This window comes from Narcine bancroftii, chromosome 1 (assembly GCF_036971445.1).
Source record: "Narcine bancroftii isolate sNarBan1 chromosome 1, sNarBan1.hap1, whole genome shotgun sequence".
NCBI classification, from domain to species: Eukaryota; Metazoa; Chordata; class Chondrichthyes; order Torpediniformes; family Narcinidae; genus Narcine; species Narcine bancroftii.
In genome coordinates this window covers 432612327-432627804 of record NC_091469.1, presented here as the reverse complement: position 1 = coordinate 432627804, position 15478 = coordinate 432612327, and the positions used below count along the sequence as shown (strand labels likewise).

Here is a 15478-nt window from a genome sequence, read left to right as displayed (position 1 = left end):
GCAGATATATTTACAATGTCCTTAACCACAGGTGAGGTGCCAAAGGATTATTAGTTATTCAGTTGTTTAAAAAAGGGTCTAAGAACAATTCAGGAAACCATAGGCTGGTGGGCCTGATGTCAGTAGTGGGTAAGATATTGAATTTCTAAATTAACTCTAATCCCAAGAGATCAGATGTCACATATTTGGATACATGGAGACTGACTTAAGATAGTCAATATGAGTTTGTGTTGGTATGATGTGTTTCAGAAATCTTACAGAGTGTTTTGAGGTTATCAGGAAAGTTGATTAGCCGTGGATGTTATCCAAATGTTAACTCATAGTCAATATGAGTTTGTGTTGGTATGATGTGTTTCAGAAATCTTACAGAGTGTTTTGAGGTTATCAGGAAAGTTGATTAGCTGTGGATGTTATCCAAATGGACTTTATTAAGGCCAAGGTCTCACATGGGGGGTGGGTCAAGAAAGTTCAGTTGCTCGGTATTCAGAATATAGTAAATTAGATTGGACATTAGCTTTGCGGGAGAAGCCAAAGAGTGGTAGTAGATGATTGCCTCTCTGATTGGAGAGACAGGAATTAGTTTTGGGTCCATTGTTTTTTGTCATCTTTATAATATGATCAATGATCTGAATTATAATGTGGTCAATTGGATCCATCAGTTTGCAGATGACATGAAGTTTGGAAGTGCAGAAGGCAGTGAGGAAACCTTTCAAACCTTGCAGTATGATCTGGACCAACTGGAAAAATGGGCTGAAAAATGGCAGATGGAATTTAATGCAGACAAGTGTGAAGTGCTGCATTTTGAGAGGACTAACACAAAGGCACAACATACACAGTAAACAGTACGGCACTGAGAACAAAGGGATCTTAGAATACAGATTCAGAATTCATTGAAAGTGATGTCACAGGTCGATACGGTCATAAAAAGAACTTTTAGCATGTTGGCCTTCATAAATCAACATATTGAATGCAGGAGTTGGGATGTTATAGTGAAGTTAAGCAAGACATTGGTGAGGGCAAATTTAGTGTTTTGTGTGCAGTTCTTAGTCATCTAACTACAGGATAGATGTCAATAAGATTGAAAGAGTTCAAAGAAGATTTACAAGGACGTTGCCTGAACTTGAAAGATGGAGTTACAGGGAAAGGATGAACAGGTTATGATTATTCCCTGGAGTAGAAGAATGAGGGGTGATTTGATAGGGTATACAAAATTATGAAGGGTATCAATAGAGAGGTTAGGTGCAAAAAATAATTAGAGGACATGGGGTAAGGGTGAAAGAGGATAAAGTTAAAGAGAACATACAGGGAAATTTCTTCACGCAGAGAGTGGTGAGCGTGAAACAGCTGCTGGCTTAAGAATTGAATGTGGATTCAATTTTGACATTTAAGAAAAAAATTGAATAGGTACGGTACATGGATGGGAGGGGTAGGGATGGCTATGATCCAGGTGAAGATCAGTGGGATGGGGCAGAATAATAGTTCAACCCAGACTAGATGGGCCGAGGGGCCTGTTTCTGTGCTATATGTTTTTTTGTTAGCTGAAGGTAGACACGAGTGAGAAAGGAATCATGCTGAAAAATAATATTTTAGCTTTGCTGGGACCCTGTCGTGACCTAAAATTGAAGTAGTAACACGAGAAACAATGGGTTTATTCTGAAATATTTCCCACAGCATTCAAGACAACAAAAGAAGGTAAAAGTAACAAGAGAACTTTTCTTCCTCTTTCACATCTGTATTGAATTTGTCATTCTGACCACTTGCATTTTAAGCCCCTAATTTTGTGGTCCTAAAATTTTTTTTTAAATACCTGAAATGCTTTACGATGTGTTTCAGAGTCTGGACTTCGAGAGAGGCTTGATGACCTTTATAAGCTACAAATATGAGAAAGCTCCGATATGGAAGATTATGCAAGAAACATCAAACATGTGCTCTCTCAGTTATAACAGCTGTATGTCAGTTCACCAGGATAATATGTTCTGCCCCGTTATAAACTCTTTTTGGGATAATGACAAATCTTTATAATCGGGTTTAACACCCTAACTATGGTCCTAATAAAGAAGGAGGTAAATTCTTTGGCAGGTCATTACATCCTGAGTGCTGTTTTGTACTTTCACAATTTTGGTCCCTGTGAAATCAGTCGGCACAGGTCCATTTGCACTGGCAAGCTTTTTAGCCAAAGCTTGACTCATTATGCAGGCTGGATATATATCAGGATCTGTCATTGTCTCATCAATGATGGGTTTAGCTGTTAACCATACCACATGGACAACTTTACCCTCTGCAAGGTCATTTTCTATTAACAACGAAACCTCTTCCAAAAGATAAACTTAATCAGGTCCCTATCAGAAGAGTTCATCCACTAATTCTGATTTCAACATAATCCTGTCCCTTTTAATCAAACCATTCCAGCTTAGGCACAATTTTCCAAAGTTTAGTCTTAGAATTCCTGTGTTGAAACTCAGACTTTTAAATTGGTGCACAGAAGTAATCACAAAGAAGGTGGGAGAGACTGAGCAACCGGACTGGTGAAAACTCACAAATCCTTGTTGAGTTTCTTGCTGAGAAATATCCTTTCAGATGAACGGTTGTCACAAATCCCCTTTTCCTTCCATAGGGGAAACAAAACAAGTGATTTCCTTGATGCTTGATGATCACCTTCATCATGATTCAATGCAGTAATTCTCCTTCTTCTTTTACTCAGAAATGGGTTATTCAAAGTGACCTTTCCTTTGGTCACGGTGGTTAAATAATTCCCCTGGCAGGGAGAATCAGCCAAATTGTCACTTCACACAGAGTCACTCCACCTCTGTGTTTATCAGAAGGCTGGTGGTCAATAGTGAATGTTGCTTCTTTAAGTGTCCCATTCACATGACTCTCTTAAGTGTCCCACTCACGTGACTCCCTCACCACCTGTTTTCCTGGATAAACAACCATTGCTCTTTCTCTTCCTCCAGAGCATCAACTTTGTTAATAGTTTACATTTAATGGTGCCATCTAATTTTGTTTCAACCTGTATTAACCCTTAAAGGGACAGTCACACTAAATGAACCCCAATCCCCAAAATGCCACTTCTACGCCCTGGACAAGAATCAGATGAAAGGCTGCCAAGCAAAAGATTTGGTCTGTTGGGGCTTGATTTTCATTGTCACCTTAAAAGTCTGACGATGGCATTTGATAGGCCTCATCCACCCCTCAGATTTCATAATCAAAAATTTAATAGACAACCCCCCCCCCCTTCATCTGGGCAGAGGTACAGTGCTTACTTAAGGAAGGGGTTATTGAAGCCAGCAATAGCCCTTGAAGAGCACAGGTAGTGGTAGTGTGGAACGGGGAAAAAGAATAGAATGGTCATTGACTACAGTCAATGATGCATACAATCAATTGGATGCATATCCTCTTCTGCGAATCACCATCATGGTCAACCAAAATGCCAAGTATCGGGTCTTCTTGACTATCAATCTAAAGTCAGCATATCACCAGCTACCCATCCGCCTAGAGGACTACCAGTATATGGCTTTCGGGGTAGATGGCCACCTCTACCATTTCCTGCAGGTCCCCTTTGGCATCATGAACAGCATCTCAGTCTTCAGAGCCACTAACTCCCATAACTACACTTCTTCACAGCCAGTCCCCTGCAAGGATTCTATTGGCTTCTGTTCCCAAGATCTTCCAATCCAAATCATCTGAAATGTCTGCTTTCATCCACAAACATGGCTTGCCCTCCACCACCATTAACTCAGCTCTTACCTGCATCTCCTCTATTTCCTGCTTATCTGTCCTGCCCCAGACATAACAAACACAAGATTCTCTTTGCCCTTACCCGCCACCCCACTAGTCTCCACATCTAACATATTATCCTCCATAATTTCCACCACCTACATCTGGATCCCACCTCTAGATTTCATCTTCCCCTTTCCTCTCTTCTGTATGGACTGGTCCCTCAGTGAGTCCCTCATCCACTCATCAGTCCCCACCCCCTCCCAAATCCCGACACCTTCCTCTATGGCTGCAGGACGTGCCACACTTGTGCCCACACTTCCTTCCTCACAACCATTTTGGACTCAAACAGTCCATTCAATTGATGCAACACTTCACTTGTGCTTCCACAGGAGTTAACTACTGCATCCGGTGCTCCCTTTGTGGTCTTCTGTACATCAGAGGAGCTGGGTGCAAACTGGGAGATCACTTTGTTAAGCACCTTTGCTCTGTCTGCATCAGTGACAAAGATCTCCCAGTAGCAAACCACTTGAATTCTGCATCCCATTCCCATGCTCACATGTCTGTACATGTTACACCAAGACAAAACATAAATTGGAGGAACAACGCTTGATTTTTCCATATGGGCACTCTTCAATCAGATGGCGTTAACATCAACTTCTCCATTCTCCCTGCCTTCCTTTTCCCTTTGTCTTCTTTCCTCCAGGTCTCCATCTCCTTCCCTCTCCTTTCACAAAGCCACCCCTCCTCCCCTCTGCTTTCCCTCCTTTATCCACCTATTACCTCCTGGTTTTGGGACCATGCTCCTCCCCCTGCCCCTCCTCTACCATTTTGTTCAGATGCCTTCCAACATTTTTCATACCTTTTCATACCTCAAGCCCAAAACATTGGTTATGTATCTTTATCTTTGCTACATAAAGTTCACTGTTTGACCAGCTGAGTTTCTCCAGCATTGTGTTTTTATTTCAACCACAGTGTCTGCAAACCATCGTGTTTTATTTTCCATAACCAATCGACATTTATCTTAAATGTCAACTTTATTTATCAATTTTTGTTTTGATGGTAACACATCTGAGAAATTTCTTTCCTGAAAAGTAATTAAATCTATACAAAAAGGGCAAAATACAAAATGAATGTATTAAAGTGAATTAAATTAAATTGAAATGTACCCACTTAACATTTTCAAATGAAATGTTTGTTCTTGATTGCAAAATTGGCCTTTTGTAGATTATTTGGTAAATAATTTATTATTGTTCTTTTCATATCTATAATTACTTATTTATACAAGAGGAAAGAATATGTTCAATTGCATGCTTGCTTTATACAAAGTTGTTTACATCCTATTGACATTGCAATCTCTTAAAAGCAATTAAAATTCAAATAATATAGATGTATTCTCTGTTATTCATTACTAGTAATGTTTCATGTGTTTGCAGAATGCAGGAGTTTAGGCCACATTCATAATACTCCAAATATTTTTAGATATTAGTTTTAGATGCAAGGTTCACCAAAACACTGCTTGACATTGGATTTGTACATAATCCAATATTAGTAGCATTAAAGTGAGATACAAATTTAAAAGTAAAAAGGAGCAAATTACAGAAGTCAATAATTATGGAAAAATTATTTCCCTTATAGATAGAGATATGTCAAAGTCCCATATCCATTAGGAACATATTGTACATTTTCAAAAAAGTGAAATCTATGCTGTTTAAAATTGTTTTTCTTTTGGGCTTTTACTGTTCTTCTAGTTTTCAATCCTGAACTCTGTATTTATGCTATTCAGTCAAAGAAAGTATAATCAACACTGAAAAATATAAAAAGGCCAATTAATTTCCAAAATATGTTCCAAATTGGATATTTATATTTTCCATTAAAGTAGGTCAGACATTTTGAATACCACTCTTATTAATTTAGCTTTTGTATTCTTCACATCATAACTTCTCACAGCAGACCTCGTCTCTAGTATTTTCAATTAAATTCTGCCTCAGATCAGATTCCAACTTGAACAAAGTGACAATCATATGATTACAGCATTTTCACATGATTTTTGAAGGCACATTTTCAGTTTTACATTTGTACTTAATTAGAGGGATTAATGCAGCATTATTTGGTTTCTTTTCAATTACAAAATACTTTAACTAAATAAAATAATAATATTCAATACATTTTTCGATGCCAAAGTAAATAAATACATTCACTTAGAAGGGGTCAAGTATAAAGCTGCTTCAGTTATAACATTGACTACACAGCTAAAATGTATTCAATAATTTAAGAAGATCTTGTTATTTAATCTTTAAATCTAAATATTGATACAATTCAACTTATATTGCACATTTTGTGGAAATAATCTCAGGTTTAGCTGCAAAAGTTAGAAATACAGAATTTAAAGTCAGTAATTTAATTAGCACCCATTTGCAAATGAGAAATAAAACAATACAAATAAAATGTAAACATTTTCAAGAATGTTATCTTTTCAAGCTCCATTGTGAATGTATATATTTACAAAGAGAGCTTTCAAGATGTATATCAAGAGTGGTAAAAGAAACATAGCCATCCATCAACAGAAATTGCAAATTATTCATAAATATTGAAGACAATAAATCAAAAGGATTGGGAATTGTCTACAAATATTGATCAATAGTAATTCAATCCGAATTGAGTCAAAATCTAGCCCATTCAGGCAAGCAGTTAAAAATTCTATTAGGCAGTATTGCTGACCTTTTTCAATAATGCCTTGAAGAATCATTTTTCAGTACCTCAAATTCATCCAAATCAGGATGCTTTGATAGCATTCCACTGAAATATTCATTAAGGCTGGTGTAGCTTTTTTCATTTGACCAAAGGCAAGCTACAGCTAGTTTTAAGGCAAAAAAAAAGCTTTTAATAGATCAGGAATCTTCCTCCATGGAGCAAGGAACAAATGTTCTTCCAACACTCAGAGGGGAAGTTGCAAATAGCTTCCTTCCCTTGGGGTCTCCATTTGCAAGCCCTCCTCAACATGATGATGAAACCTGTCAGTGCTACTGTGCCCATGGGAACTAGTCTAGCAATATTCAATGAAGTCTTGTCCATCTGGCTTTGCTGAACAAAAGTATTAACCAACCAAACAAATTTGTTCCAAGGTGAAATTCATCTCAATGTCTGCCAACAAGTGAGTGTTTCAAAACAACCTAACAAAATCAATTTAAAACTGCCAGCCATATACTTCTCACCAATAAGACCCAAGGCTCAAACAATAAAAACTAAATGCAGATGCTGGAAACCTGAAACAAAAACAGAAACTGCTGGAAATAGCTCAGGCTGCATCAGGGAAGAGAAACAGTTAATATTTCTGGATGGAAACCTTAAGTTGGTACTGATACTAAAATGCCCAAAGCTTGTCATACAATTTTCAAGCCTTTCCAAACCAGCCTTAAAATTGCACAGGGCAAGTGATGCAAGTATTGAAAATTTCACCTCGACTATATCTGCGTCAGCAGAAAGTCACAACTACAATAGAACCAAATTCCGTTTCATGGAATTCTGATACTATCTCAATTTTAAAACGCCAAAAATCATTCTACATTTTCCTGACAGCAATGGATGGATTTTATTAGCCGTACATTTCTAAAGTCCATTATTATATTGTCTCGTTACAAAGTTCTGAGAAGGTCAATTCAAAAACTAAACCATTGCAGCCCTGATGGAACTAGTCTGATTTGTGTGTTTGCAGAGAATTCATATTAAAATAATTACTTTTTTTATGTCTCTAATTTAAATAGTGCATTCCTAAAATCTTGTCCAAAACCAGGATAAATTACAAGAGAGATAAAATTCATCATGATGCTACAAAATGTAATCCCTAGTCTAATGGAGATAGGGAACTAGGTTGTCCATATAAAATGAACTGGGGACACAAGGCAGACTGTGGATGCTGCAAAACTGGAGAGACACACAAAATGCTGGAGGAAGCATTCACGGAAGACAAAAGATGGTCGACATTTTGGGCAAAACCCCTTCATTCCTGATGAATATCTTTTGTCTTGCCATGTATGCTGCCTGACATCTAGCATATTGTGGGTGCATATATACAGCTCAAAAATGCATTACTCCAATAGATTCAATTTATTTTTTATATATTTCACTGCAAATTTAGACAGGATTTTCAGTTTGCATCTTGCCTGTCAATAGCTTGGCTTTTCAAAAGATGGAACCTTGCCCAAAGAACATTATGAATCAGTACAAGGATTATTATAAGCTTGCCAATGTACATCCATCACAAAACAAGATTTCATAAAAAGCCAGAAGACCACAATTCCTTTACAATGTGGAACGGATGAGCAAGGAAGGCTACAGAACTTTCATTCACACACATCTTTCAGTGTTAGATTTAGAACAATAATAAGACATGCTCTATTATAAAACAAAGCAAACTCAAGTTTTTACTTCAGAAGTTTTAATATATTGAAAAATGTGAAGCACTTTGTCTCTATAACATTTCAAGTTACAGAGAAAGTCAATTTAAAAATTTTAAACCATACAGCACCTGTGAAACTAGTCTCATTTATGTTTGCAGCAAATTCATATTTAAATGATTGAATTTAAGTTATAAATTGAGAACAAAATTTCAAATTTAAACAGATCAATCCAAAGTCTGATCCAAAACCAGGATAAATCACAAAAGGGATAAAATTCAAAGAATTTTTCTCTGTGTACTTTGGTGGCCCCAAATTTAAAGACAATTGGACAAAATACACAAAGTTCATCTTTATAACAGCAGTACCACATATAACAAAACACAAGTCCAAAGAGATGGCCATGGTTTTGGTTGTTGGTGGTCTTAGGTGCTCATGTCCAGACCACACAAATCTCTTGCACAAAAAGTGGGACTCTTTAACTTGGCAAGTAGTTGCAGGCATGGACACTTGTTTCAAGAGAGAAACAGTTCCTGTAGAAAATAGCTTTGAATAAAAATGGAAGTTTCTGCAGTATCAGAACTGCATTTTTGTTTTATATTTAGTAATTACCTACAGGCACTATTCATGCAGCGGTTATGAAAGCATTTTCCCTGTATGCTCGAAGGTGGTCATGCCTGCTGAGACTGTAATATAAAGTGAGATAATATAAAGAACGATGCTACAACTTGTATATCAAAACTGAACGACTTCAAGCCACTATGAACGAGGCAAAGAAAAGTTACTTTTTTGCAGAGGAAGCACCTGAAGGGCAGATCAGCTAGTCTCCAGTTAACTACAAAACTGATTGAAATAATTTGTAACTACAAACTATTGGGATAGACAGTTTCACCAAATAATTCATACATCACTTCATTTCTTTCTTACCTAACAGTTTATTTTGGTTCCGAGGTTTTTTTGTAATTCAGAATCCTTGAATTTTCATCCCGTTTTACACACTTGAGTTTAAATTAATATCTTTTATTTCAAACTGTTTAATTAAGACCCAAATCCAGACAAGTTTTGAATCAATCTGGAATAATAATTCCAATAATTTCAATTTAAATTGACAAAAATTTCAACAGATTTGTTATTCAATCTTTGGTTTAGATCAACTGTTAATTCAGATTGAATGTAAAGTCATATCAGCATAAATATGGTTTAAACAATCAAATGATCCTGAGAGAAGCACCACTGTTTCACGACTGGTTTAATCCTCTTTTCCCTTGATCACCTCTCCATGAAGCACCTTCCTCCTCTGACGAAGCATATGGAAATATAGTTGTGGAAAGACTTGATGGCAAATACATTTAAAGGAAGAATATATTAGTTAATGAGGTGCAAAAAGATATAAACCATCTAAATTATTTCATATATTAATACAAAACCTGATGCCTATATTCAGCTAACTACTTTTGTTATGGCTTCATGGAGGTCACTCAGAGCATAACATTTTTTGCTAATGCAAATTATATCTTCTTCAAATGACTGATTTCAGATGCACTGATTCACATGTAGGCTGAAGTGTCCAATTTCTTTAATTAAATTTCTTTACTGACATCCCTTGTATTCAAAATATGGATACATTGGGGCAGAGTGAACTTGCTTGAATCTCAATCACTTTAAATGGAGCAACAGTCTTTCAGGTAGAAATATAACAATTAGTCAGATTAACTATATTATTGGCCACTTCAACTATAGGGAACAACTAAAGACTATTGAAGAATTATTTCAAAACATGTTTTGTGTAGAATCATGCATTTGTGGGCATTAAATGCAATCACTGTACATGTGCACATAATGGTATGATAGTCAGACAAAATAAATAATTTAAGGGCAATATTTATCTCTTTGCAGGAGATCAGAAGGCATTGACATTCCACAGGAGAGTGTAGGCAACCTTTTTTTCCAGATTGAAATAAATCTACAAGGAATTGAATATTTTGGTTTCTTGCCCCTTAATTGGCCAGGCTCAGAACCTCCAGCTAACTCACTGAGGTTTCAATTTCTAATCAGGTTTCCAAAGGGTTTAAAATAAAAATTGAAAATGCTAGAAATATTCAGCAGGTCAGGCTGGTTCTGTGAGAAAAGAAACAGGAGTAACATTCCAGGTCAAAGACCCTTCACTAGAACTGAGAAAGATATAAAAGAAGCTTGTTAAGCTACAGAGAAGTTAAAACCGATCACAAGGATATTTGGTCAATAAGGGAATAGGAGCAGCTAAAGAGAGTAATCAGTCTGTGGCCTCCTGTATGGTTACAATTAAGTCAAACACACATTTGAGGAATAGCACCTCATCCTTCTAGGCACACTGCAGTGTCTGAACTCATATTCAAGTAATGTGAGTTTTTTGGTCTCTATCAGTGATTATTCTGTGATATTTTCCAAGCTTGTTTGTTGTTCTCTTTACCTTCTTCTTGGCATGGAGTTCATACCCAGCATGACCTGCCAGGCATGTCTCCTGGCTTTTTATGAAATAACTGATACATTCATCTGCTTATGCTCTTTAGACCATATTCATGCTCTCTAAATGCTCTCATGGATCAGATAACCATGATCTTTTTTTTTTAAATCGCTATGGTCACCTCGATTTTAACATATCAGAACAAGCTTCTATTGTCTCCTTCCAGGTTCTGATGGTCTTCGACCTGAAACCACTTTTCCATTTCTCTTAAGATAGAGGCTATCTTTTGAGTACTTCTGGCATTTTCTATTTTGTTTTAGATTTGCAATATTTTCAGTTTGCTTTACTTATTTTCACCCCCGTTGATTTCATTGGAAGCCAATCTATTTAGAACATTCTGCAGATGTTCTTCTTTAGTAAAAGAAGGAAATGCAACCCATGAGAAGTTGATAGGTTTGGTGCCATTTGTTGCTACCTTCCAGCATGGCCAGCCTGCTTAAAAATGCAATTCAAAAAAAGGTAGGATCACACAGTCTCAGAGAGTTATAAAAATTGTGAGAGTATGGCAGCAGGAGATATCATGAAGGAACAAGTGAAGTTAGATGTTTCATTCTTAGCCAATAGAACAATACCTTAATTTGATTATTTGCAGATCACATGAAAACAGGAGTATGTCATTTGGCTCTTCAAGCTCATTTCATCATTCAACACAATCATAGCTGATATCTAAATCAGTACCCGCCACTTTTTTTGTTCCCTATAACCTTGGGTCTCTACAGGAAGTTATGCTTCACATAACTCCTTTAATAAACTTAACAATTCACGATCAATTGGCTTTTATAGTAAAGAATTTCAGAAGTTAGGTAAAGGTAAAGGTTCCTTTGCCTTTCTTTTGGAAAAAAAATCAACTGATGCCTCTTCAAGGAATTCCAAGGCTAATTGAATGTTTTCTCCCAATCTGCATCGTTTAAATAAATGTAATATTTGAACTCAATGATGCAGCCTACAATTTTCATATACAAAATATATGTCTTTTTTCTCGTGAGCCTCATAATCCAAAGCACTAAGTCTCTTCTAATATGGGGATTTTTTTTTTACTTGGGCCAACTCTTGCAATAGGCATTGTAAATAAATACTGTTTGTGCTATTTCTGTTTAAAATATATGAATGCATTCATATTAATTGGAATAAAGATCAAAATACTTGTATTGTGTAAAAGACTTCTGTAACTTTAAATTATGATTTTGTAAAATTCTACTAAAAGTCAATATTTTTATTTGATTACCTCTTTGGGTCTGCTCTAGATTCTATCTGATCCATAATCATTCTTAATATCTTCATTAATGCAAATGGAATAGCATTTAATCAATATTTTACATTATATTTTACATTGCATGCATACAGCTCAAAGACTAAATTTGCAGTAAGAAATGAAAATAGTCTCATGAACTAAACATAAACCAATAAAACACAAATAAATAAACAGAAGATTTTTAAAAATCCACCTCAGTGTCACCAGAATTAAAATGGAGACACAAAAGATGGTAGATGCTGGAATCTAGAGCACAATAAAATAACTCAGCAGGTCAGGCATCATCTGTAGAGGAAAATGGACAGTTGCGGGAGGGGTCTTTCTTTAAATCTTCCTGTCTTCTCTCAGCTTTTTGCTATATAGTTTGGCCATAGAGAGGTGAAAGATGATGGAGCTAAGTGGAGTTGGGAGACAGTGAAAGATGGAATTAAAGAGAAAAGAAAGATGTAAAAACATCAAATCAAAGGAACAGCCATAAATGTTGTGTATGGAAACATGCATGTGTGACATCAGATATGTAGAGTTATGTGGCAGGGAGTGTTTCAGTGTCTGGTGCCATATTAATGAATAAAGATATGCTTTCCTTCTCTCCCAAGTAATGTTATTTTGAAAGGTTATATTCACAGCAAAGTGGTGACAAGGATGGGATGGACACCAGAGGTGAGAATTTTGTGGATAAAAAGAGACAAAAAAAAAACATTTGAGGATGTGAGAATTTGGTAAAAGAGACACTTGAGAATTTGATTTAAAAAAAGACAAAAAGAATGACATTGGACATGCTCGGCAGCAGGAAAAAGATAAGAAGCGAGAGAAAAGCTACAAAAAAGTGAGTAAGAGAAAGAGGAAAGGAGAGAAAGTGAGACACCAATAGCCAAAATAGCTGGGGAAACTGGGGCTGGGACAGCCAGGGGCCAAACTTAGGAGCTGGGACCTGAACTGCCAGAGTCACCTGGGGCAGGACGCCCAATGAGGGGCAGGACGCTGCCAGCCCGGAGGATGGTGTGGAAAGGTAAAGGCAGTGAGTTAGTTATTGGTTTCAATGCAGCACTGGGACTTCAGAATATTTGGGAAGAGACTGGAATTCCAGAAGTTCAAAGACTTCAAAGAACAGAAGTTGTTAAGAGGCATAATTTTAATAGGATGTTTGCAAAATAAGAACATTTAAGGCAGCAGCTGAAAAAGAGCATTGTTATGTGCCAGAAAGAGTACCATGCAGTGTGTAAGAAACTCTCTCTGGATGCACGTCTGCCAGAAGAAGAATGGGCACAAATTATGAAAGAAGAGCTGCACAAAAATAAGCAGCAGGCGTGTTTTAAAGCCAGGGCCGATTCTGCTGTATATTGTGAATAATTTCAACCAGACCAATCATTAATAGAAAGGTTTTATTCCTTGGCTCAAGAGAAGTTTGAATTAGCAACAGAAAAACGTGCAGATGAGCAGAAAGATTTTGAAAAGTGCCAAGTAGGAAAAGAAGCCATGCAAGAGAAATCTGAGCAGAAGAAGAAAGAAGCTGAAGAACATGAAAGAGATGAAATGGCTAGTCTTCAGCAGGAACAAGTAGACAAAGAAAATCTCATTTGACATTACAAAAGAGTGGATATCAACCCAGTGTTGAACAGCTAGATGCTTGTTGTCAACACATTGCTTCACTTAATGAAGAAAAGGAACACAGAAGGGCAGAGTTGGTAGAAATGAAGAAACTCAAAGAATTTAATCTCTTCAGGGAATTTAAGGCAGATGAGATGAACTTAAAAAACTTCAAGGAATACAAGCGAAGGGAATGGCCGTGAGAGGAACAAGATAAGGCACATAGAGAATGGGAAAGGCAGAAACAGCGAGAACAGGAAGAACTACAGAAAGAGCTATCTCAGCGTAACACATTGCGTACAGAGACTGAAGAGCTGAAAACTCGTGCTTCCAAAAAGCAGAGTCTGGGAATTCAAGAAGAGAAGCTTAGTCAGCATCCGCAAGAACTAGAGGCTAATAACTTAGCAATGGGAAAAGAAAGAGATGAGGTCCGGGTGATGCTGGATAGGGTTCAAGTCCCAAAGGATGAAATGAAGAGAATCTTGCAACAAATCACTGAACTTAAAATGGAGGAAAAGGTTGAGGTGAAAGTTAAGCAAGAAGCTCCTGATCTTGTAATAATGGAAACCAGGATTTTGGAATTGTGCCAGCAGTTTCCACAGGGAATCACGGACCAAGTTATTCAGAATAACATGCACAGGTTGAGCCGCAGAAAGAGTAATGGTCATCAACAGGCTTCTCGCTATAGGCCAGCTAGATTTGCTGAGGGGCACTGCTGGACTCCTTACCTGCATAACGGATTCCCAAACTAAAGCAAAATGAAGAATCTGTCAACCAGGAGAAGCTGTTTTATCAAATAATTGAAGAAGGTGATGGAAATGATGGAATGTAGAGCAGGGATATTCGATACAAGGGCAACCTCCCTCTAACAAAGATCAACAAAATCTTGAAGAGCGTGGAAAACAAAAAACTAGGTAAAGCGGTGAAGTCAGAGACTTCTTGGAAATAATCACACACTCACGCAATGAAATGAAGAATGAAAAAATAGAGACACAGAGCAATTGGAGAAATTTAAAATTAAGTTACAGGAATCTCAGGAAAACCACAAAGTGGACATGTAATCAAAGATAAAAAATCCTGAAATTGAAGAATGCTTTAGACAAAGAACATGATTGGATTGATACTTCAAAGAAAATTCAAGAAGCTTCCTCTGCCTCTTCGCAAGAAAAGGAAGCTACAAACAAATCTGAGTTGTTGGAGAAGGAATTTCAGGATATGGAGTCAGACCGGGCTCGTCTGGAAGACTTGATAACGAGTGTGCAAGAAATGAAGGTTATCTTGAATGATCAATCCAGTCATGAGGTTGATGTTCCAAAAAAAAACCAATGAAACAAGATTGGGTCATGAAATGGAAAGAAATGAACACCAGAAAGAAGTTGACCAAATGAGAACAATGGTGAAGATGATCAAAAAGAGCTGAAAGAAAATCTTGGATAGTTTACGCAAGAACTGGATTTTGGGTGCTCTGAACATGAGGTCACTGATAACCAGCTGCAAAGTAAAATTGATGAATTGTCCAATCAACTTGAAGTACAGTCTGCGAAGTGTAGACACTTGGAATCAACTAATCAAGTATTTTGTGAACAGGGCTCCATGATGCGAGTTCTACCAAAGAATCAGGATCAACTGGGAAAAAACCAATAATGCTTCAAGTTCTTACAAAATAAGACTGAGGTGGTACAGATGAGTAAACAGAGTCCTATGGTGCAAAACAACAGTTCATTTGCTTCATCTCATGAAGTGTGGATGGGCAAATTAAATATAGAGCAATCAATCTAATTATCCAACCCATTGATCTGATGATGTCACCTTGTGGGATGTGTCCAGTACATTTAGAAGACTAGGTGCAGTGACTGAAAGGTTTATGCAGTGCATCTCGAAGATTAAGAGCTTTGCTGACTTAAGTACTTTGTATGTTCTATAGTTACCGTATCAGTTAAATTTTCTGTAATGTCAACATCATTAAATTTGATGTTTGCCGGTAAGTACAAAACATTTTTTTTGAGGGGGAAGAGTGTTGTG

At 37.0% G+C, this 15478-nt stretch overlaps 1 protein-coding gene and 1 long non-coding RNA gene across 4 annotated transcripts in view; one reads left to right on the top strand and one right to left on the bottom strand.

The window, feature by feature from the left end:
* Positions 1–975: 975 nt before the first annotated feature.
* LOC138753507 (uncharacterized) lies at positions 976–4883 on the top strand. Its single transcript, XR_011351210.1, has 3 exons — positions 976–1010; positions 1591–1692; positions 1834–4883. It is a non-coding gene; the product is annotated as an uncharacterized lncRNA (long non-coding RNA).
* A 1348-nt stretch (positions 4884–6231) lies between these two features.
* hacd1 (3-hydroxyacyl-CoA dehydratase 1) overlaps positions 6232–15478 on the bottom strand; it is a 107418-nt gene continuing 98171 nt past the window's right edge. For all 3 annotated transcript variants that reach the window (XM_069914250.1, XM_069914251.1, XM_069914249.1), the window contains exon 7: positions 6232–9446. In XM_069914250.1, the coding sequence (XP_069770351.1) occupies positions 9364–9446 (83 nt within the window). In that variant the 3' untranslated portion in view covers positions 6232–9363. The remainder of the gene's footprint in view (positions 9447–15478) is intronic.